The 23833-nt window shown below is 53.4% G+C and overlaps 1 protein-coding gene across 9 annotated transcripts in view; it reads left to right on the top strand.

Annotated features, from left to right (window-relative positions):
- Window positions 1-23833, top strand: part of DNM2 (dynamin 2) — a 94224-nt gene that overhangs the window by 40879 nt on the left and 29512 nt on the right. For 5 of the 9 annotated variants that reach the window (XM_027085155.1, XM_027085154.1, XM_027085152.1 and 2 more), the window contains exons 3-10: window positions 5915-6064; window positions 7483-7686; window positions 10119-10217; window positions 11829-11989; window positions 15399-15541; window positions 20109-20244; window positions 21471-21538; window positions 23388-23526. In XM_027085155.1, the coding sequence (XP_026940956.1) occupies window positions 5915-6064; window positions 7483-7686; window positions 10119-10217; window positions 11829-11989; window positions 15399-15541; window positions 20109-20244; window positions 21471-21538; window positions 23388-23526 (1100 nt within the window). Of the gene's footprint in view, window positions 1-5914; window positions 6065-7482; window positions 7687-10118; window positions 10218-11828; window positions 11990-15398; window positions 15542-20108; window positions 20245-21470; window positions 21539-22150; window positions 22290-23387; window positions 23527-23833 lie in introns of all 9 variants that reach the window. The other 4 variants (XM_027085156.1, XM_027085153.1, XM_027085151.1 and 1 more) reach the window with 1 other exon arrangement.

Genomic DNA, 23833 nt, shown 5'->3' with positions numbered 1-23833 from the left:
ATTGCTTTATCACATCGCTAACCCTGGGCTCTGTGTTGTCCTGTTTCACTGTGGGGAAACTGAGGCGCTCCCACCTCCCTCTCATCTTCCTGTCACCTCCCCAAGTCGTGCTGTGGTGCCTGACTTGTGTTCTCCAGGCCCGAGGGGCTGTTTTTTTAAAAAATTCGTTTTTTTAATGCTTTATCAAGTTTTAGCATTCTGTATTCTTTTTTTTCCTTATAAATTTATTGATTTTATTTATTTTTGGCTGCATTGGGTCTTCGTTGCTGCACGCGGGCTTTCTCTAGTTGCGGCGAGCGGGGGCTCCTCTTCATTGTGGGCACATGCTTCTCGTTGCAGTGGCTTCTTTTGTTTCGGATCACGGGCTCTAGGCGTGTGGGCTTCAGTAGTTGTGGCACACGGGCTCAGTAGTTGTGGCTTGTGGTCTCTAGAGCGCATGCTCAGTAGTTGTGGCGCAGGAGCCCAGCTGCTCTGCGGCACGTGGGATCTTCCCGGACCAGGGCTCAAACCCGTGTCCCCTGCATTGGCAGGTGGATTCTTAACCACCGCGCCACCAGGGAAGCCCCCGTATTCTTAAAGATATCCAGTAAATGTTTTCTTCTTAATACACATCTCTCCTATCTTTTTCTTCTTTCTATATCCTTGATCCTTTTTCTTTTTTTTTTTGGGCTGAGCCACTCGGCTTATGGGATCTTAGTTCCCCGACCAGGGCTTGAACCCAGGCCCCCTGCAGTGGAAGCGCAGAGTCCTAACCACTGGACCACCAGGGAAGTCCTGAGGGCACCTTCTTGAAGGGCATGCCTGGGAGAGGCCCGAGGCGGGGTGTTGGCTACTGAACACAATGGGGACCCACATGGGAGTCATGGGGTGGGGGAAGTCCTCCTACGCTTCGGCACCTAATGCTTTGTAACAGGCCACCTAGTAATTAAGTTTTATTAAGCAGTTACTATGCACCAGGCACCGTGGAGTACAAAGACCAAAACCAAGTCCCTTGCAGTCCCTTCTTGCAGCTCTGACTTTAGCAGGGGACACACAAGCACATGGTGAGTCAGTGTGAGGAGTGCCGTGAAGGGCCGGCTGGTCTGGGTGGGCCTCCCCAAGCAGCGTTGTTTAGAGCCAGGACCTGAAGGAGGCAGGGAACAAGTCCTGGGCGGAGGGCAGAACCTCCTTTTAGAAAAAAACTGCAAGTGCGTTCACTGACCCCATGGGACGCGGGTGGGATGCCCTGCAGTGGCTAAGGGTGGCTGGCTCTTCGGAGTTGGCAGCTCAGCTGCTCGCCGAGGGCCCGCTTTATCCTTGACTCCTGCTGTGCCCTGGGCTGGTCCCGTGGAGCCTCCGGGGACTGATCACATGTGGCTGGCCCTCCTTCCAGGGAAGCCTGCTGCCGGGCTCCGGTGGGGTGCCTGTGTGGCCGTCGAAATGCTGTGGCAGGGCCCAGGGACCTGAGGGACTGGCTTTGTTATCTGAGCACAAGGAAAGGAAGGTTTGAAAACGCTGCAGCTGCTCTGGGGATGGACCAACGCTGCAGCGGGGCCCGGGGACCAGGGCAGGCAGAGCTGGTGGTGGCTCGACCTGGGCTGCTGGGGATGAGTTGAGAGGGCGCTCTCCAGGCATTGCAGGCCAGTAGCTCAGCCTCAAGGCCCCTGAATTATTCTTCGAGACCGTACATCGTTAAAAAAAATCACCTCCCCCATCCAAGCACTTACAGGGCTGTGGAAACCCAGGCTAAACACTCCGCCTATTTGTCTTTTTTTTTTTCTTTTCTTTTTTTGGCGGTACGCGGGCCTCTCACTGCTGTGGCCTCTCCCGTTGCGGAGCACAGGCTCCGGACGTGCAGGCTCAGCGGCCATGGCTCACGGGCGCAGCTGCTCCGCGGCATGCAGGATCTTCCCGGACCGGGGCACGAACCCGCGTCCCCTGCATCGGCAGGCGGACTCTCAACCACTGCGCCACCAGGGAAGCCCATGTCATATTTTAATTTTCCTCACGGGGAAACTGAGGCACAGAGGGGGAGCCTGGCCAGTGGGCATCCCCCCCACCTTCTCTCCATCTCCTGTAGACTCCCCTGTGTCCAGAGCATCCTCAGGGCATGGGGAAAGGTGTCCACTTCAGAAGGATCACGCGGCCGTGAGGTAGGCCGGGGCTGAGTCGGGCAGGCCGCCCCTCCAGGAGACGCCTCCTAGTTCCTGGTACGTTGAGTCTCTCTTCTGAGCACCTCTGGCACCTGCTGTGACATGCTTGTGCCGAGTCCATCTTCCTCGTCAGACCAGGACCCTGGCTCTGGGCTGGACCTGTGCCGTCAAGAAGTGCATTGGGAAGGAGGGAGGGAGGGGGAGATGGCAGGTGGTCCCATCAGACCCTGTTCCTGTCTAGTCTCCCGTATATCCAGCTTGGTGGCCGTGGTGGTGCTGGGCCACCTCACGGAAGCTGGAGCAGGGACCATACTACCTTTCCGGCAGTCATTTTAGTTGTAGACGTAATTACAGCGCACCTACTGTGTGCTCAGAGTACTGTGCCCCGGGGACACAGAACAACACAGATTCAGATCCCTGCCCCGTGGGGTGGACCTTCTCCTGGGGATCAGAGAAGATACATAGGCTGACAAGGTAAGCCATATTAGAAGGTGGACAAGGTAAACCATATTAGAAGGTGGCAGGTACTTGGACGATCCTAAGGAAGGGAAGGGGGAAAGAGACTGAGGAGGTTTGTCATCTCCCTTTGGGGTCAGAGCAGGCCTCATGGAGAAGGAGAGGTGACATTCAAGCAGAAACCTAGAGGGGGAGAGGGAGGGACCCGTAAGGGTATCTGTAGGTAGAGAGAAGAGTCAGTGCAAAGGCCCTGAGGCAGGAGTGGAGGGCTTGGAGTGTGAGAAACCAGGCAAGCCACTGTAGCTGGAGGGGAGGGCGTTGGGGTCAGAAGCTGGGGGGAAGGAAATTTTGTAGCGCCCTGCGACATGTGGTGAAGACTTCAGCTCTTTCTTGGGGGGCGGGGGGCCGCACCGTGTGGCTTGTGGGATCTTAGTTCCCAGACCGGGGATCGAACCTGCACCCCTTGCATTGGAAGCGCGGAATCTTCACCCCTGGACCGCCAGGGAAGTCCCAAGACTGGCTTTTATTGGGGTGAGGTGGGAGCTATGGAGGGTTTCAAGGAGCAGAGGCTGAGGTCTGGCTTTAAGAGGGTCAGTGCTTATGGGCGGAGAGGAAGGAGGGTTGGCAGAACCTTTCTTAGTTGGTATGAGCCTGGAATCTAGCCCATGGTTCCAAAGTGACGAGGAGCCCAGTAAAGAAGGCAGGTTGTGAGGGATGGGCCTGGCGGAATCCTTGACCTTCCTGTTAGGCACAGAGGGTGTGGCTTCTGCTGTCCACTGACCCTCTGGGGAAGAAGTTGTGGCTCTCCAGCACCATCTCCTGCACATCTTTCAGTCACACAAAGGCACAAAGGGTCTGGCAGAAGGGAAGGCTGCCACACACACTAGGCTCTGGGAGGCTACAGCTGGCAGGTCCTGGTCCCATAAACACAATCCAGGGTGACCTGGCTCTGCCAGGGGAGGAGGTCCAAGATGCACAGTGGGGTTCCAGGTGGCATGGAGTCAGGGAAGGCTCCCTGGAAGAGGCAACAGGCAGGCCGGCCTGGCAGGGCAGAGGTTTGCAAGGGACAGGGCCTGTGTCCTGGTCCGCAGCCCCTTTCCCATCCTCCATTCCCCTGCACTCTAGGAAGGGGGATGGTACCTTGCAAGTGCTGAGCCCAGGGCCTTGAGCCGGAAGAGAGCTGAGGTTTTCTGTGTGGGTTGGAGGACTGTTCCATTTTTGGTGGCTGCTGCAGGAAGAGCAGCGGAGTATGTCCTCTTGTCCCTGTGGAGGGCTGGAGCATGACCGTCCTTGGGAACTGGGTCAGCTGAAGGCGTTGGGGTGGTTGGTCCTGTACCTTCCAGCCAGCGTCTTCATTGTCCTGCTCCCGAGTGGCCAGCGCCCACATTGGGTAAGATCCTCAGTGATCTGAGCGCGGAGTCCCCCTGACCCCCGCAGCAGAGGTTAGAGAGGTGAAGAGCCTGTCCGTGGCCTCACAGAGGCCATGTGACTCGAGAGCCGCCATCTGCAGACAGATTATCTGAACTCCAAATCCCAGCTCCACCACTGAGCTTGAGCCAGCTTGTGTCACCTCTCTGGCCTCAGTTTCCCTGTCTGTGATAGGGGCATTATGGAGGTGCCTACCTGCTAAGGTGCTCACTTGTGAGGAACAAATGGGACCACATGCAGGGCCTGGCCAGAGCAAGCAAGGCCTGACTGTTGACCATAGTTTGTTTGGTTATGGTGATGGGATGGCGAACCTCTTTGCGTTCATTTCTGTCTGCTGTGTTCCACGTCTGGGTAGAGATTCCTCACCTGCCTGGCCTTTCTCTGTCGCAGGGGTCTTTCTCCCTCCTTTCTTCTGCTGCAGCAGATGGTAACACTGTGCTGTGATTTATGTAGCCAGGTCTCCTCCTGGTGGACATTGAGGCAATTTCTAGTCTTTTACTGTGAGAAACAGCGCTACAACGCTGTTTGCAACATCTTTGCATCTCTGCCATGGACCAGTTCTTTAGGCTGTTTGCCAGTGAGACTTACTTCCCTCTTTTTAGCGTCACTTGCAGGAGCCATGCTCTCTGGGCCTAGAAGGTCCCCCATCCCCAACATATACTGTGAAAATTCAAACACATGGAAAAGTCAGGAATTGTACAGCGAATGCCTGTAGACTCGGCACCTACGTCCTGCGATGAACATTTTTTCTTCCTGCTTTATCCACATTGTGCTTTGGATTTCTCTGCCTTGATGATAGGACCAGCACTGTCGTTAGTCACTTTTATTTCCCTTCATCTCAGTGTCAGTAACGGCTTTCAGACACCCCGGGCTCAGAAGGCCTGAAGAAGCCAGAAAGCTTTTCTCTTGAGGGGTTCACGTCTAGGTTGGGGGGCCCCATGAACAGCCAGGAGGGGAGGAGGGGCAGCGAGATGGGCTTTGGTGAGGCCAGCGGTGCTGCCTGTTCCCCATCCTGTGCGGGTGCCTTGGGGAAGGAGGACAGTGAGTCCCAGGGACACGCACCGGGGATCTCACCTGGCTAGAGGGAGCTGGCGGCTCAGGATCCCACCAGGGCAGCGGCTTGCGGCCCTTTTGACTGAGATTCTGCATCACGACCCAGGACCATCTCGTGTAATATAAAACCGAAGCAGAAGCTTCATCAAACGTACATCACTGGACTCTGGGTGATGCATGCTTATCCTTCGTATACTGTTCATCAGAAAAAAAGAATAAGTGCTGGTCACATCCACCTGTTCGTTGTTGTCTTTTGTTTTTTGTGGGGTTTTTTTGTTTTGTTTTTGCTGTACGCGGGCCTCACTGCTGTGGCCTCTGCTGTTGGCCACAGCATGGCCTCACTGCTGTTGTGGAGCATAGGCTCCGGACGCTCAGGCTCAGCGGCCATGGCTCACGGGCCCAGCCACTCTGCGGCATGTGGGATCTTCCCGGACCGGGGCATGAACCCGTGTCCCCTGCATTGGCAGGCGGACTCTTAACCACTGCAGCACCAGGGAAAGCCCTTTGTTTTGGTTTTGATTTTTTTTTGTACTCATAATATGTCATGATGTGTTGTTTTGCAAAATGTTTCATGAAAATGTCCGTTCCACAGAGTCAGGATTTTTGCCAGTTTTGTACCTTGTGGAATCCCTGAGGTCTAGAAGGGGGGCATGGTCTATAGGAGGGCCCCCCTCAAATACTTGTCAAGAGAATTAATCTGTTGCTCCCCAGATTCCTGGAAGGCCTGTAACTGATTCTTCACTTGCTCTGCTTGACAAAGCACCTGTCCCAGAAGGCCCTCTGTTCCCCCGCGCACAGCGAGACCGCTTCTCTTTCTCATTTGAGCATCTTTCTTCCCTCTTCAGAATATGCCGAGTTTTTGCACTGCAAGTCCAAAAAGTTTACAGACTTTGATGAAGTCCGGCAGGAGATTGAAGCCGAGACCGACAGGGTCACGGGGACCAACAAAGGCATCTCCCCAGTGCCCATCAACCTGCGGGTCTACTCACCACACGGTAGGCAACAGGGACCCCTCACATACGGGGGCAGTGGAAGGCTGACTCCGCAGGTCACGGGTCGGGTCGGCCTCACTCTCAAGAATACGGCCCCTCCCATTTCTCTTCGCACACAACACAGCCCTCTGGATCCGTATCTTCCCACGTCTGATCTCAGCTCTAAGAAAAACAGCATGCCAGGGAGACTGTCAGGAATGGTGGAGTCTGGGGTGAATTGCAGCTCGTATGTTCCTTTTAAAGGGGCAGCCACGGCTCGGCTCCCGGGTGAATGGTGGCCACACAGTGATGCCAGCCCAAGGCAGCCAGGTCTTCTGGTTCTTCAAGAGGAGCCAGAGAGCCAGATTTTTCTGCATAACGTCCCGATTTTAAAACTGCATCATTTAAACAAAGCAAGCAGCCTGTAGCCATGTATAACCTCTGACCCAGAGGCATGGATTGCTAACTTAAATTGTATTTGGTGAATATTGCAGCTGACTCCTAACACCTCAGTGTGGGTTCTTTGTGATGCGTTTATTTATTTATTTATTGGCCGTGCCATGTGGCTTGCAGGATATTACTTCCCCAACCAGGGATTGAACCCACGCCCTCGGCAGTGAAAGCACAGAGTTCTAACCACTGGACCGCCAGGGAATTCCCAGTTTATTTATTTTTGAACAAATGATGCCTGTACATGGCTCATATTCAAGTTATAAAAGGGTATATCCAGCGAAAACCTACCTTGCCCCCCCAAATTACAAATATATTTCATGTTCTCGAAATGATACATAATGCCTATGTGGGCAGTTATGAACATGTATGTATATATTGTGTATGTGTGTTTCACAACTTTTACTCAAATCGTAGCATGGTATAAAAGTCGTTGATGCCTCTTTTTTGTATGAGTGCATCTCAAGAGTGTGTTTCTTACCAGAGTATCATCTTTTTGTTTTTAATAGTTCCTTGGTATTGGCTGAATCGATGGGCTGAAATTTATTCAGCCATTGAGAATAATTCTAGTCTGCAAATGCAAATGTCCAGATTTAAAACTGTATCGCTGATAATAACTGTAAATGGAGTATAACCTTAAAAAATTGTGAATCACTATATTATATACCTGTAACTTATATAACTATATTTCAGTATATACCTGTAACTTATATAACTATATTTCAGTATTCAACTATATTTCAGTAAAAAAAAAGTAGTCACTTCATTAAAGAAACAAAGTTGTCTCACTGAAATAGAGTACAGGAGGGTGTCTGTAAGATGGGATTCCTAGGAGGGAGTTATCGGGTCAAAAGGTGGGATCCAGTTGGAGGGCAGGAGAAATCCTGAGGCCTGACCCCCAGCACTTGGAGAAGTGGGCCAGGTCCCTGCAGGGCTGTGCGTGCCTCCCTTGCCCTGGCTCTGACAGCCTCTCCCTCTGCTTTCCCTCCCAGTGTTGAACCTGACCCTCATCGACCTCCCGGGCATCACCAAGGTGCCTGTGGGGGACCAGCCTCCAGACATTGAGTACCAGATCAAGGACATGATCCTGCAGTTCATCAGCCGGGAGAGCAGCCTCATCCTCGCCGTGACGCCCGCCAACATGGACCTGGCCAACTCGGATGCCCTCAAGCTGGCCAAGGAGGTCGACCCCCAAGGTACCCCCCCGAGCCCCACGGCAGCAGCTCCCTCTTCCCGGCGCCTTGGAGCATCACGACTTGCCCCACATCCTCGATTCCACGTCACTGGCATTCTCTTTGGCGCACAGCCTCCCCAGGAAAAGGCCTGGGACACAGAATTTCCCATGAGGGCCAGCAGTTCCGGGGGGCATCCCTTGGGAGGCCAGTGTGTGGCAGTTGGCATTGCTCCTTGGAAAGCTGGTCCCTGCTTCGCCTGTGCAGACAGCTAGTCCAGGGGGGTGGGAAGAGGACAGCCCTCCTTGGACACAGATGCGAGTCCAAATCCCACCTCTAGAAGTTCCTCTTCCTCCCCGAGGTTTGGTCCCTCCTGTCGAAATGGCAACAGCGGTCCTAACTTGTAGAGCTGTCAAGAGGACTGGAGGTCTCTCCATCACTGTTCGGGGGGTCTGGCAGGGAAGGTGAAAGGATGACGAGTTAATGAAGCCAGTTGGGGCAGGAGGGAGTGGTGGAGACTGGGGCATCTCTGGCCCAGGGCCTTCGTTCAGTAAATGTCAGTTAAGCCCCGGCTACATGCCAGGCTCTGTTTCGGCCTTGGGAACCCGGCATAGGACAAAGTTGAGAGGGGCCCCCTGCCACCAGCGAGCTGATATTCCAGTGGGAGCGACAGAATCCCCCACTGGAAATAAGCAAGTGGAATAACTTCCGGTAGTGGTAAGCACTGGATGGAAATAGAACCCACTGAGAGAGGCTGGGGTGGAAGGGGGTGCAGTCACGGGCCTCTGAAGATGTGAGATTCTGGGCGAGATCAGAATGAGAAAAAGAGGCAAAACCCAGGAAAATGGACAGTGGGTGCTAAAGAGCGGGGGTGCCCAGGACACAGCAGGGGGGCCGGTGTGGCCAGAGCAGAGTGAGCTAAAGGGAGGGCGCGGGAGCGAGGGCCGAGAGGGGCCAGGGCCAGTCGAGCAGGCCCCGTGGACTGCGGTGGGGAGCTGGGTGTGCTCTGAGAGCGGCAGGGGGTTAGCAGAGTACGACACATACCGAAATGCATTCTCCAAATTGTCCGCTGACTGCCTGGATCCCACAGTGTTTTGGAAGGAGTTGGGGACCAGTGTGGAGTTGGGGGAGACAGGCTCTGTGGCTCACGCTCCCTAATTTGTAGGCCTGGGGGACAGTCGGCGAAGGGGGCTCCTTTCCCGCCGGGACTGTGAGCTCCTCAAAGCTCAGGGCTCTGGCAGCTCTTCCCCAGGGTCATCCAGGTGTGCTTTCCTGGGAGAGGCCACCCCTGCCCACAGCGCCCCGCTCAAGCCTTCCTGTCCCCCTAGTCCAGTCCCAGGAAATAGTGTGTGACCATGACTGCAGAGGCTAGATCAGGCAGTGAGGATGTGTGGTTGAAAACAGTTAAGTGAACTTGATGCTGGCATTCTTCCAGAAAAAAGTGGCTTTCTAACTTTGAAAGTATTCCTGATAATTATCCCCAAAATGTCACCACTGTAAAATGTAGGACCTAACATGTGACAGCTCCTCTCCCCCTGCAGATACTGGTGGCCACACTTGGCAAATATTGTTTCAGAGTTTGTTCTTCCACGTAAAGTTACATTTTTAGAAATGGGATGGTCTTTCCTTATTTTTCTGTAGTGGTGTGTGTTTGCCTATTACCACAGGGACATAGGTCCATAGCCATCCACCATGCGGCCCACTGCTGTCTTTGTGTTGTTCTTGAACATTTGGGTTGTTTCTGAGCTTTTAGGAACAGTGCTTCAGTGAGATTGGACATTTCTAATAAAGTAGATGCCCCCAGACCCCCTCCCCAGTCATATCTCTCTACCTTGGGCTGCCTCTACCCTCCCCAAGCTTTGTGGGTGCTTGCACACACACACACCACACACACACGCGCACACACACACACACCACGCGCACGGCTAGAACAGAGGGGCCCTCAGGCACCAGCACGGGCAGTTGATCGATCTGCAGGGTTCCCTCGATTCTGGGCAACTTGGGACGAAGAGGAATTCCATGAGGTGGTTTCCAGTGTGGAATTTTGGCCGTTCAGATGAGAGGTAACCCTAGAAAGAATTGTCACGGGTTAGTGTGTTACGTTGCATGCCACTCAGAGAGCACAGCATGGAGATTCTGACCTGGGGTTCAAGTTCGATGAGGTTGCCCCCTGATGCTGCAGCAAGACACCGTCGCTGGTCGTACCAGTGATGACGGTGGCCAGCATTTATTGATTGAACATCGGCCACATGCCAGGTTTATCCTCATGGACGACCCCCTGAGATTGGTGTGTTCATTTGACATGAGGGAAACTAGGGTCCAGGCAGGTGATGTTATGGTTTGTCCCAGGTCACAAGGCCTGGAAGTGGGGGGATCCAGCTGGGCCCCAGGTGGCCCGGGGTCGCCAGCCTGTGCTCCTTCCTCATGGTGCCCTCTGACCTCTGTGCTCTTTTCAGGCCTGCGGACCATCGGCGTCATCACCAAGCTCGACCTAATGGATGAAGGCACTGACGCCAGGGACATCCTGGAGAACAAGCTGCTCCCCTTGAGAAGAGGTGCGGCCCGGGAGGGCCTGGGGGCTACAGGGCAGGGGAGGGCAGGCAAGATGGGTGGGCTCGAGCAGCAGGAGAGCTGGTGCACCTTTGCTTTTGGAAAATGATTTGTTTTTGTTATCTTTACTGAAACCCCAGCAAATGCTCACAGATACATTCACCATCCCATTTCCCCACTGCCCAGAAGTAACTGCTTTTCTGTTCCATTGTAGAACCTTTCTTTTTTTTTTTCTGCCCGAGTGAACACAGGTAGCTTTTTCTTCTGATTTGCGTGCATTTTTCAGTTACACAGTGAATGCCTACTCACTTTGGCAACAGAAAACAAGTGTCCAGAAGAAGGAAACAAATCGTCCACAGCGCAACTTCTCCCCTATTTAATACTCTGTGGTTCTCCTTCCCAAGAGTTCCCGAGGGTTTGTAACTTCTCTTAATGTTCAATACTTGCTTTCAAACATTCTCTCGAGTGGAGAGAAAAGTGCAAGGAGAACCACTGGCCCAGCCTCGCTGCTGATCACATACAGCTAACCTTCAATGCCCCCAATATCCTCTCCTGTTGTTCTTTCCTCCCTTGGGGGATCACGAAGCAAATCCTCGGCATCCTATCATTTGACACATAAATACCTACGATTCTGTTCAAACAGCTCCTCCTCCGGCCCCTTTATCTGTACGGCTTCACTTGGGATCTGGGCAGTGTAGTTCCCTATAAACCAGTCATTTGATCTAGACAGAGGCTGATGAGGCTCGTGTTTAAGTTTAGAGTCAGATATTCTGACAAGAGTAGCCCAAGTATTTTTATTTTCAGTAAAATGAGAATAGCAAACATGTATTAAGTACCTATTACGTATCAGGCACGGTTCTGCACTGTTGGTGTGGAAGAGCCCATTTAATCCCCGTAACAATCCAATGCAGTGGCTCTGTGCTCATCCCCATTTTATGGATGAAGAAACGGAGGCACCGAGAGGCTAAATCCCTTGCCCCAGCTCGCAAAGCTGGCAGGTGGCGGAGCTGGTTTGGAACGCCAGCTCTCCAGCGCCACAACCGCCTGGTGACCTGCTTTTCCATTTCACTTAGCAAAATAGCAGAATGTGTCCCTGTGAACATTCCCTTGAAGGCAAATACTCTTCAAGATGACTGTGAAAGATCCTGTGGGGTCCCTCCTATAGGGGTACATGGACCATTACTCAGACCCCATTTGTTGGACACCTAGGTTGGTTCCTGTTTTTCACTGTGGCACAGTGTAGAATAGGTATTAATATCCAGCAAGATTAGCTGTCCCCCATTGCCCTTAATTTTGAAGGTTTTTTTTCCGTTTCTAAAGCTCGGATTGTGGAATTCATCTTCTCCAGCGCTTTTCTCTGTCCAGCCCCTCACACCATGCTGAATATAACTTCTTCCTCCAAACACTTGGCGTTGCTTTTCAGGACTGTACTCGGTGTTTGCATTCCCCGTGTTGCTTCTGAGTAATGCGTATGGCTTGTCACCTCCTCTGTGAGTGACTTATAGGGCAAGATCCATGTCTACACCCGCACACTGCCCGGTCCCATGCAAAAAAGGGGACATCTGGGCTCCTTGGCTTGCCTGGCACTGCCCTGACCTGACCCTCTCTCCCCACAGGCTACATTGGCGTGGTGAACCGCAGCCAGAAGGACATTGAGGGCAAGAAGGACATCCGCGCGGCGCTGGCGGCGGAGAGGAAGTTCTTCCTCTCCCACCCGGCCTACCGGCACATGGCAGACCGCATGGGCACCCCACACCTGCAGAAGACTCTGAATCAGGTACGGCAAGGGTTTTGTGCAGTTGCTCAGGCTGCGCACTGCACAACAGCTGCCATGCACAGTGCCATTGGCCTTGGTCTAGAGCAGCACTTGTTTTAGCAAAATGGGTTCAGTGAACATTTGACTCAGGGCCTGGAGAAGAGTGGGTGTTCATTAAGTCTGTCCTGGTACTGTTGTTACCATCACTACTATTGTTACCATTATTTTATTTTTATTTTTTAAAAAAATTTTATTGAGGTATATAGTCGCTTTACAATGTTGGGTTAATTTCTGCTGTACAGCAAAGTGGTTCAGTTATACATATATATATTCCTTTTCATATTCTTTTCCATTATGGTCTGTCACAGGATATTGACTATAGTTCCCTGGGCTATACAGTAGGACCCTGTTGTTTATTACCATTATTTTAATTACCACCGTAATTATTTAGTCACGTACCCAGAAGTTTGCATACAGTTCCTGACACTGATGACCTGGGTTACGAATGCTTCGCCTGAACCAACACCGGGTGGCTAGCAGCGCTCGACAGTAGCCAAGCGGGAGGACTTCGGAGTCTGGCCTTCCTTGGTCCAAAGCCCAGCCCCGCCTCTCCGAGCCTCCCCGTCCATCAGGCGGGAATCATCCGCATCCCTGCCCCCAGGGCTGGCGTCTGCTCCGTGAAATGCAGCACAGAGCAAATGCCAGCAGCTCTGGTATCTCACTGCTTTTCTAGTGTTATTTTTTCCCACAGGTAGTATATTCACAGGGCTCATAAAAAAAACCAGTGTTTATAAGTATATAGTGGGGGGCTTCCCTGGTGGCGCAGTGGTTGAGAGTCCGCCTGCTGGTGCAGGGGACACGGGTTCGTGCCCCGGTCCGGGAGGATCCCACGTGCCGCGGAGCGGCTGGGCCCGTGAGCCATGGCCGCTGAGCCCGCGCATCCGGAGCCTGTGCTCCGCAACGGGAGAGGCCACAGCAGTGAGAGGCCCGCGTACCGCAAAAAAAAAAAAAAAAAGTATATAGTGAAGCACCCCCATCTGCCCCTGCTTCCCACCCCTAGGGCACCACTGTTAACACCACCTGAGTTTCTTTCTGTTCATAAAAGCAAAAAGGACTTTTGAGAATCACATTTCTCTTTCTTGCATAGTCATGGATAACCGCCCCTTGGTTTTTTTTTTTTTTTTTTTTTTGCTCAGCAGTATCTCCTGGAGCTCTGTCCCTACAGAAAAAGCTTCCTCACTCTTTTTCGTGGCCCTGTAGTAGTCCCTGAACACATGCGTCTTATCTGTTTAAGCAGGCTCTTTTTGGAAGGCTGGTTTCTAATGTTCCTAGTCAGTAAGAGGCTGCTATTTAGTAACATCGTTTTGCATGTGTGCCACTTTCTACGAGAGTAAAATCCCTAATGTGGGATTATGTAGCTATATCTTAGCAGGCAGTGCGGTCCTTAGTGGCCCCGGGGCTACGAGGAATTCCCCCTCAGTGCTATATGGTAGCATCTCGGATGGGGCAGGGCCCGACAGCCTGAGTCCTTCATGATTGCAGTGGGACACAGTGGCAACGTGGGAGCTGGGCCCTGTCCTTAGGGAAGGGATGTTTCTAATTGGGGGCACCAGGTGGGGGCACCAGGTAGAGGCACAGTCGAGTGTTAGGCAGTGATGGGGCCGGGAAGAGAGCTGGCGCAGAGCAGGAAGGCAGAGCAGGCAGCTCAGCAGAACAAAGAGGGAAGTAAGTGTCTGGTGGGAGGGGCCCTCCAGGAAAGGAAGCAGCGGTCTGCCTGGGCAGGGGGTGGAGGGAGAGGAAGGGAAGTAAAACTCCCTGCAAGTGCCTGGGGCCCCCTCTGAGAGCTGCAGGTGAGCAGCCCAGCTCCACATCCTGGTCCCCCCACCCCTCCTTTGCCTCACGAGCTAAATGGGGCCACTGTAACGCCCCAGGATGCTGTCGGGGGCCGGAGTGGACTGCCACCCTTAGGGACCTGCAGCTTCCACAGGGAGGGGCCCCAGCTCACATAGGGCTTTGGGGTGACCATCAGATTCATTTGGCGGAGTGTGAGGCTCCTTCATGTGTTTTTCTCTAGCTTGATGGAGAGTTTGTCATTTCTTTTGTCTTGTAGGACAGGTGGCCACAAAACACTGCTTTGCACTTTGTGGGTTTCAGCTGATGCATGGCTATTATTCTTTTCTTCCCTTCTCTCTTTCTCTTCTATCATAGCATTAAAAAAAGTCAGACAGTGCAAATATAGTGAATGTTCCATTTCCTCCCATCCCGCGATGGCTCTCTTCCCCTGAGGTGGCCAGTGTCACCACTTCCTGGGCTTCCTTCTCGAGACGCTAGACACTGATGTGTCTGTACCGCCAGCCTTCCTTTTCCTCCTGCTTCTCTTTTCCTTCTTTTCCTTTTCCGCCTTCCTTTTCACCACCTGAACAGTTAAGATATTTACCCACTGCTCTGTAACTAGCTTTTTCTTGAACGACCCATCTTGAGGCTCATTGCCTAACTTTTTCTGCACTGCTGCCCCCTTTTAAAATTTGTGAATAAGGAACAAATCCCCGTGGTTCAAAGGCAGAACAATAGGGCTTCCCTGGTGGCGCAGTGGTTGAGAGTCCGCCTGCCGATGCAGGGGACACGGGTTCGTGCCCTGGTCTGGGAAGATCCCACATGCTGTGGAGCGGCTGGGCCCGTGAGCCATGGCCGCCGAGCCTGCGCGTCCGGAGCCTGTGCTCCGCAACGGGAGAGGCCACAACAGTGAGAGGTCTGCGTATCGCAAAAAATAAAACAAAAAAACAAAACAAAAACAAAAGGCAGAACAATAGAGGAAAAGGGGGCTGCAGGGAAGGGTCCTTCCACCCACCTGGTCCATTCTGCCCTTCTCTTGTGAACCATCCTTCACTCTGTTCGTGCAAATGAAAATGTGTTCTTACTTTCTCCCCGTCTTTACAGAGGGGAGCACATCATAGGTGTCTTCTGTGCCTTTTTTGGCAAACTGTTTCTGTTGTAGTTTGTAGGGCCCGTCCCCGTATCTGTACGTTCCCCCAGCATTCTGCAGTGTGGATGCACCATCGCCCGTCTGACAGTCCTTCTGTACCTGGGTCCTGCGTTGGCTTCTAGGCTTTTTTTTTTTTTTCTTCCACCGAGCGGCACTTGTGGGAGGCTGTTCCCAGTCAGCACTTGGGTCCTGCTGCCTGGTCCTTGCGAACAGTTGCGTGTACTCTTTGGTGTGACAGCCTGGTTGATCTGCCCTCCCAAGGCCCCGCGGGCTTTTTGCAGCATCTCACGCTGTGGACGGAGCTGTGCCATCTCTCCCTGCCTCTCACGCCAGTGTGACTCCAGCTGGATGTTTCTGTTGGACCCTCGAGGCTGGGGGTGGAGCGGGCCCGCCCCTTCTCAGCATCCTGCCTGTGCTGACCTCTGACCTCTAGCCTCTCTCCTGCAGCAACTGACCAACCACATCCGGGAGTCACTGCCGGCCCTGCGTAGCAAGCTGCAGAGCCAGCTGCTGTCCCTGGAGAAGGAGGTGGAGGAGTACAAGAACTTCCGGCCCGACGACCCCACGCGCAAGACCAAAGCCCTGCTGCAGTATGTGCCCCTCCCCCCCGCCTGGCGCTCCGGGGCCTCCACCTGGCCTCAGGCTCCCCCACTCATCCGTCCGTCTGTTCGTTAAACAAACACTTGGCCAGAGCCCCCTGTGTGCTAGGCCCTGTCTTGAGCACTGGGGTCTCCCCAGTGTGCTGGGCAGACACACCATATGCTCAGAACGGGGAGGGGGGAAAGGATGAGGCAAGATAAGTAGATGAGAACATGTGTACTCTGTGAAATGGCCCAGTATCAAAGTAGGGAAGGGGCTAGAGAGTGCCAGGGTAGTTATAGGGGTGCCATTTAAAATAAAGTGGCCAGTGAAGGCCCCCCTGAGACAGTGAGAGTCGGGAAGAGACCTGAAGAGGTGAGGAAGGGGGCCACGCAGAGTCCTGGGGTTGGGGGCCCGGCCAGTGCAAAGGCCCTGAGGCAGGATTTCATCCAGCATGTTGGAGAAGGCCCATATGGCTGGAGCAGAGTGAGCGAGGGGAGAGTGGGAGGAAGGGAGGGCGGGGAGGGAACAGGGTAGGGCCTACAGGGCCTTGTAGACCATGGGGAGGGCTTTGGTTTTTGCTCTGAGGTGGGAGCCATGGAGGGTTCTGAGCATTGGCAGGACGTGGCCTGACTCAGGTATTCACAGGCGCCCTCTGGCGGCTGCAGGGAGGACAGACATGGGGGGAGGGAGCCGAGCCATGTGTCAGCTACTTCTGCTTGCTTTCTTGGAATCCTCACCCTGACTCTAAGAAGGTGCTCCCGGCAGCCACCCAGCTGTGAGTCGGAGGAGTGGGTGTGCCCCGTGATCTCAGCTTCTCACCCGGGTCTTCTCCTGCCTCCGCACTCCAGGTGTCTGCCCTGCCGGGGACCCTTAGCTGGCTTGGCTAGAATGGGATCCAGAAGCTCCTTGGCACCTCAGATGGCAGATGGTGCCGCGTACAAGACCCCTCCCAGAGGGACACTGTCCTGTGTGGCCGTTATAGCCCTGACGTCCCCCTACCCTCTCTGCCAAGTGGCACTGCACACTGGTTGGATCGGGGGTGAGAATGCTTTTAACATCAGACGGCCTCAGCCCATTCCGAAAAGCTTTCTGCAGCGCCAGCGCTGGCCCCTTGCAGGCTTTAGGAGATCTGGTGTAGCGCGTGCTGCAGAGGCCACGGCCTGGGGCTAAACCTGGGCCTGATGGGCAACCACAGGCAGGTGGCCACACCCCTCTGAGCCTCATTTTCTTCGCCCCTAAAATGACGACCGCAGCCCGCAGCGGCTCTCAACGTCACGTGGCCATTGGGGAATCTTGTGAAGACGCTTTTGGGGCCCTTGGCGGGGCGGGCCAGGGGACACCCTCCACGACAGCACCCATCCCCCAAGGTTCGTGTCATCTTTCACCAGTGCCCTGAGGTCCGGCCCAGGCCCGGGTGGTTTTGACATCACAGCGGAGGTGCACTGCTATCATCTGCGGCCCCTCAGCGAGTGCTGGTGTTCCTTCTTTAGCGTCTTATCTGCAATCCCAGATCCTCCTGCAGGCTGTGGGCCACACGGACCAGCAGTCAGCAGAGGCCCTTGCTTCTTCCTTCCCTGCTGGCGGGCGTCCCTTTGAATGGCTTGTTGCGTGACCTCCTCCTCGGCCTTTATTATAAAATTGACTGCCTTCACGTGTACAGAGGGTGAAAACTTCCCCTCCCTCCTCTGCACCACGGTTCCTGTCTCCAGGCTCTTGTCTTACCAGAGAATGAGAACAGTGGCATCAGACTAGCCCCCAGTTCTGCTCTCTCGCAGCTGATGGAAGTGGCATCGAGAGCCTTCCATTTCCCACGGCCGCCTGGAGTATCCCATACGCTCTTTCCGTGACCCCATGCCCATAGGGGACATTCGGGTATTTTTTTGCTTCTTCGATAGATGCTTCTCAAATTCATTGTTGAGCTCACAAGCGAGGATTCCCGCAGGGCAGACTCCTAAAAGAGGGATCACTAGCTTGAGGAGAACTTGAATTTGAATCAGTAGCACTTCCGCGGCCTCCAGGGGGCCCCATGCCCGCTGGCCCTCCGGGCCTCGTTCTGGGCACCCCCTCAGGTCCCACACAGGTATATATGGTATGTGGCTCACTTGGAGCCAGTGATAGGAAAGCTAACTGTCTACTTTAATCATCCTCGTTACCATGATCGATTGTTCTGGGTCGAGCTTTTTCCTCCCAGGCACAGCTTGGTCCTTGCTCCATGTCGGGGAACCAAGTTATACAATGACCTTCACCTCAGCTCCATCCTGTGCATAGAACACAGATCACTTAAAACCCTGGCAGGTTTTTCTCCCCAAGCAGAGGTGATCGGGGACATTTTTCAAACCAGCCCTTGTCCCTCAGCTTTTGTGTTTTGCGCCTGGATCTCTCTCCTTCTAGAACTAGGATCAGGAATGCACGTTCCCTAGACGTGCAGTTGTGGCTCTAAACTCAGGACCATTCATCTCTAGGGACCGCTGGTCAGTTTTAGATATCTTACCTGCCCTGTACCTTGGTGTATTTATTTGCTGTGGCTGCAGCAAAGTACCACGAACTGGGTGGCTTAAACTAAAATAGAAGTTTATTGGGAATTCCCTGGCGGTCCAGTGGTTAGGACTCTGTGCTCTCACTGCCGAGGGCTTGGGTTCAATCCCTGGTCAGAGAAGTAAGATCCCACAAGCCCTGCAGTGTGTCCAAAAAAAAAAAGAAAGAAAGAAAGAAAAATTTATCGTCTCATAGTTATGTACACTGAGTGTCCAAAATCAGGGTGTCGGCAGGGTTGCTTTCTTCTGTGGACTTCGAGTGGCTTGCTGGCAACTTTGGGGTTCCCGATCTCTGTCTTATCTTCACATGCCGTTCTCCCTGTGTTGTGTGTCCAAATTTCCCCCTTTTCTAAGGACACCAGTCACAGTGGCTTAGGGGCCCACCCTTCTCCAGTATGACCCCATCTTAACTAATGACATCTGCAAAGACTCTTGTTTCCAAATAAGATCACATTCTGAGGTCCTGGAGGTCAGGACATCAACATGAATTTTGGGGGAACACAATTTAACTCATGACAGTTGGTAAGTGTGCTCTCTGCGCGCAGCTCGGACTCCAGGGCCCCTGGGAGGCTGATGCTCATGCAAGCTGCGTCTTTTCCCTTCCGAGTCTGGCGGCAGCTGGCGTGGTCTTCATCCCGCTGCCTAAACCACTCCCTGCTCCGTGCTCCGTCCTTGCTGTAGTGCTCAGCCTTTTACGACCTTGGCCCTGATTTGGCCACCGTTCAAGGTCCCCATTCCAGGTGCAGCATTAACGTAGGCCTTTTTGTGTCTCTGGGAAGGAAGTCAAGCGTGGGCGCTGTCTGCTTCACGTGGGCAGAGAGCTTCTGGGGATCTGGGACGCCCTGTGCGTGACCCCCTGGGTGTTCTGGAAGAACCCCATCCATTGGTGGCCGAGGCTGGCCGCCCTGGCAGCTTGCAGGCATCAGCTGTATTTGCCCATAAGAGCCGGGCTTCTCTGTGCCAGGGAACTGCCAGCTCCCTGCTGCCAGCCCAGTGCGGGGCTGGTCCCGATTGGAGCAGCTCCTCTTCTGGGGAACCTCCACACAGTACTTGAGGAGATCCAGAATTGGGGGAATGGAAATGAGGAAATGATTCAGACAGACAGTGCAAGGGACTGGGGAAAACAATTAGAAATGCTAAAGAAGACCAAAACGCTGATAAATATCTTGGTTCTTTACTGTTCACTTCTTCACAGCACTAATCAGCAATACTCTGAGACACTTTTTTTTTAAGGGCTGGGCTGGGTTCTAAGGGGCCACGCGTGGCGTTTACCACATTTCATCAATTAGGTGTGCACTTAAAAAAATTTTTTTTAACTTCTCAAACCAGATGATTCAGATGAATTACCATTAATTGACAACATTTTTCTTTTTGGGGGGTGTCCAGGGCCATTAGTGCATTTGGACACCAATGCCTGCTTTGAGTTGATGAAATCTAGAAACTCCTTAAATCCTTATTACAGTGACCCTGTGTGGAAGTGCTGTTACAACCAACCCACTTTGCAGATGAAGAAACTGAGGCTCAGAGGGCAGAGCCACCTGTCCAAGGCCTCTCAGCCCATCAGTGGTGGAGTCCTGACCCAAACAGACTGGGAGGTGGCGGGAACCAGTGGAAGCCACCTGAATTGTGTGCAGGGGCTCCCTTTTCACGTTATGGTCCTGCTGGATCAGGCCAAACCTCAGGGCAGAGATTGCTAAACTGTGACCCCCGACACACACCCCGCACCTCCCTCTTGCCATCTGCAAAATGGGAGTAATAACTGCCCCCCCCCCCCCCCGAGCCCCCAACTCAATGAATGAATAGTCGTAGCAGGCCTATAGAGCGGGCCTGGTGTGTAGCAAGTGCTTGCCACTGGCTGCTCCTGGATTTTGTCTGGTTTTGCTGCTAAAAAATAAAAAGATGGGCGTTCCCTGGTGGCCTAGTGGTTAGGATACAGTGCTTTCACTGCGGAGGAAAGTAAGCCACGGCTTGACCAGGGACGTAATTCCGGAGCTGTGTTAAAACCTCTGCTTTGACCTTCGGGTCTTCTGTTTCCTCATAGGATGGTCCAGCAGTTTGGGGTGGACTTCGAAAAGAGGATCGAGGGCTCTGGAGACCAAGTGGACACGCTAGAGCTCTCCGGGGGTGCCCGGATCAATCGCATCTTCCACGAGCGGTTTCCCTTCGAGCTGGTGAAGGTAGCACTGCCCGGCCCAGGCCCTCTGGTCAGCCTTGACCCTTCTGCTCAGTCCACCTTGAACCCGGCCTCCTCCCAGGCCACGAGGTCTCGAGCTCCCACTTCCAGGCCCGGGCCTCCTTCCCTGAGCTTAGAGATTTCCGGCAGAGCTGTATGAAAAGTTCCATTTTCTTCCTCTGAATACATGTTCTTTGCAAAGTACATAGAAAATATAGGTAAATTCACATGGGAAAATGTCCCCAGCATGTGGTTGAAAGGGAGAAAGCAGATTATGGAGCCAGCATGTACAACAGAACATACAGATGATAGTTACAACATCCTTCATATGAAATCATACACGCATGTCTAGATGTGTGTCTTTTTGCAGAGACAGACCTGCAAGGATATTCACCAAATGTCAGCTCTGGGTGCTGGGATTGGAGGGTTTTTTTTGTTTTAATTGCTTGAAGTTTTATACTTTTTTACAGTGAGCACGTGCCATCTTTGTAAAAACCAGTCATGTTCTTTTCAATAGAAGAGCAACAGCTAAAAGGAAAAAAACACCCATGATTCTAACACCTACAGACAACGCCTCTTAGCACCTGGATGTGTGTCCTTTGAGAATTATTTCTGTGCAAATGCAGGCAAAAAGCCTCCCTGCATCCACAAACACAATACATATATTCATCCATACCAGTGTGTGCATATGTATTTTTAAAAAAATTAATTATGCACCTTTGTATTCTTTTTTTTTTTCCAAATGATTTGCCATCTTTCCAAACTAGTATATACATTTCATGCATTGTCAATGGCAGAACACTATCTTATTCTTTGACTGTCCCATCGTTCATTTAACCAGTCTCCCATTTCGCGGCATTTAGGTTCTTTGCACATTTTTCAGCAGTTACGGCTGGTTCTGTGAATGTAGCCAATCCTTGATTACTTCCTCAAGATAAATTCCTAGAGCTCTTAAAAACGACCTTGTGACAGTATAGGTATGTTTTGATTTTTACTGCCACATAGTCCAGAAGAAAGTTTGAGTTGATTTTCCTTCCAAGAGAGCAAGAGTGTTAGTTTCAGAGCATCCTTGCTGAAACTGAGTTTTAATGTTCTTGAAAATTTTGACCAATTAACCATTCTGCCCTGTGAATGTAAATGGTACACAGGAGGTGACATTCCCTAGCTACAGACCTGATGTGGCGGTGCCTCAGGCACCTCCTTGCATGTGTTTGGTTTGTCTCTTCTCAGATGGAGTTCGACGAGAAGGACTTAAGACGGGAGATCAGCTACGCCATTAAGAATATCCACGGAGTCAGGCAAGTTCCACGGGGGGAGGCGCCGTGTTCCCTTCACCTCCGTGGTGCCACCCTGCAGCGAGTCAGTCCCCACAATCCTTGGGGTGCCCCAAGGCGGGGGGCCTGGAGAGGGCTCTGGGATGGTTTGCAGTAGCTGTCAGTCTCTCCCTCTGGGTCTCCAAAGGCACTCGAGGGTGGATGTGCTTAGTTCTGTGTGGATCTGTCGTAAGCCCCACGGCTGTCCGCTGCCCTTGGGTTAAACATGGGTTAAAGGGCCCAGTTACCGTGGTCAGCCAAGTCAGAAAGCTCACTGCAGATTTGCCCTGGGGGGTGGGGAGGAAGTCAGACCCAAGGCACGATTGCAGGAACCCCAGCATTTGTCCCCGTCATGGGTGCCCCGGACTCCTCCTGGGTCCCCACCGTTTTGCTCCCGCCCTCCACGCTTGTGTCGCCGTGGGATCCTCACATCGCCCTGGGGGGGGTTCCAGGTAGCGGACGCGGGCGTCCGACCCCCAGACTTGCTGCAACCTTGGCTCTCTCGGGAACCCAGCCCGTGCCTATGAAATCGCTGACCGTGCTTTGTTTCTCTCTGACTTATCTCCCTGCCCCTTCCCCGGGTACGGATGGTTTTAGGACCGGGCTCTTCACCCCGGACTTGGCATTCGAGGCCATTGTGAAAAAGCAGGTCGTCAAGCTGAAAGAGCCCTGTCTGAAATGTGTCGACCTGGTTATCCAGGAGCTAATCAATACAGTTAGGCAGTGTACCAGTAAGGTATTGGACCCTCGGCAGGGTGACTCCTGGCCTTGTGGAAACGGGGCTGTGGGAGTTTGGTATCAGGCTCCCGATGGCTGCTTGGCCTTTGCCCCGCTGGTCCCCCTCTCTCCCCTTCCCAGATTGCCTCAGTTTCCAAGAACGTGGCCTCTACCCAGAGGCTGGGGCAGAAGCGTTTTGGCCTGGGTGCAGCCTCGGGGTGCCAGGCCTCCAGATTCCAGACTGGTGGGCAGGGCTCCCTGGGACCCTGATACCAAGCTTAGCATGTGTCTGATGGGGGTCTTGCTGGGCTGTCGCTTTGCTGTCTTCTGGGAAGCAGAGAGGGACCTCGCGTCACCTGCTGGAGGCCAAGCTCCCTGAACCTCCCTGCCCCTCACAAATGCCTTCTTGACAAATGCCTGGCACCCTCAGGCTGTCCCGGAGCCAGCCACTTCTCTGTCCCCAAGGCGCCGAGAAAGGCCCAAACGCCAACGGCCTGAGGAGTGCTCGGCCCTGGGCTCGCCCCTAACAGCCTCCACCAGCTCCCGCAGGAGCAGTGCTGTCCCCAGGCAGTGGCCCTCGGACCCCCGGCCTGGTTCCCGGGGCAGCACGTGTTGGCCAAGGTGCTGAAGCGCTTCCTAGTGGCCAGTTTGTGCTTGCACGTCCCCCATGGCCGTGGAGCTCTGGGTCGGCCTTCCAAGGCAGGAGTTTCTGCTTCATCCTTCTGTTCTCAGTCTGGAAAAGCCCACATTTGCTTCTTAAGCTTCTTCGATTGGAAAAGGGAAGGGAAAGAAACCCAGGTGGTTTGGAGATGTTCGTCCTAGAGCCCATTGTCACAGATACGAAAAGGCAAGGCCTCCCCAAACCTTTAGCTGTTCGTAGGCTGACTCCCACCCGTAGCACTTTTATAATTAAACCCCAGACTGAGCCCACCCCTTGGACCCAGGTCGCCTCTTGATCCGAAGCAGCTTCCGGGGCAAATGCGGGCGCAGGCTCCTCCATGCATGTCACTAACCAGCTGACTCTCGTTTCTTCTTTCTCTGTCTCCCGTCCCGCGTGTGTGGCCTGCACTGCCCCCTGGGTGTCTTTTTACCTCATCCCGCCCTCCGCATGACCCAGGACGGGGCTCTTCACCCCCGACATGGCCTTTGAAGCCATTGTGAAAAAACAGATTGTAAAACTCAAAGAGCCGAGTTTGAAGTGTGTTGATCTCGTGGTCTCAGAACTGGCCACGGTCATTAAAAAGTGTGCTGAGAAGGTAACAGAAGGTTTCATTATTATCACCTATGCCTCTGTCCCCCATCTCCTCTTTCCCATCGTGAGTCTTAACCCAAGCATCTGGGAAACTCTGCCTCGGCAGGAACCCCCTTCCGTGGGCCAGTGGTCGCTTGGAGACATCTCAACTTTGCCTTGGCTGACACAAGGGGGTGGGCCAGTCGCACTTGGGTTCCACCTTTGCATCTTGGGCCTCTGACGGGGATGGAAGGCCTTTGATGTCGCCAGATGCACTTACTAAGCAGGCAGCAGGGATGAGTGTCCATGCCCATCCCTGGAACGCTTTGAGA

The sequence above is a fragment of the Aethalodelphis obliquidens genome, unplaced genomic scaffold (assembly GCF_003676395.1).
Source record: "Aethalodelphis obliquidens isolate GAN/ISIS:26980383/991018 unplaced genomic scaffold, ASM367639v1 scaffold53, whole genome shotgun sequence".
NCBI lineage: Eukaryota > Metazoa > Chordata > Mammalia > Artiodactyla > Delphinidae > Aethalodelphis > Aethalodelphis obliquidens.
Note: the sequence above shows the minus strand (reverse complement) of the source record. Positions and strands in the feature narration are given on the sequence as shown.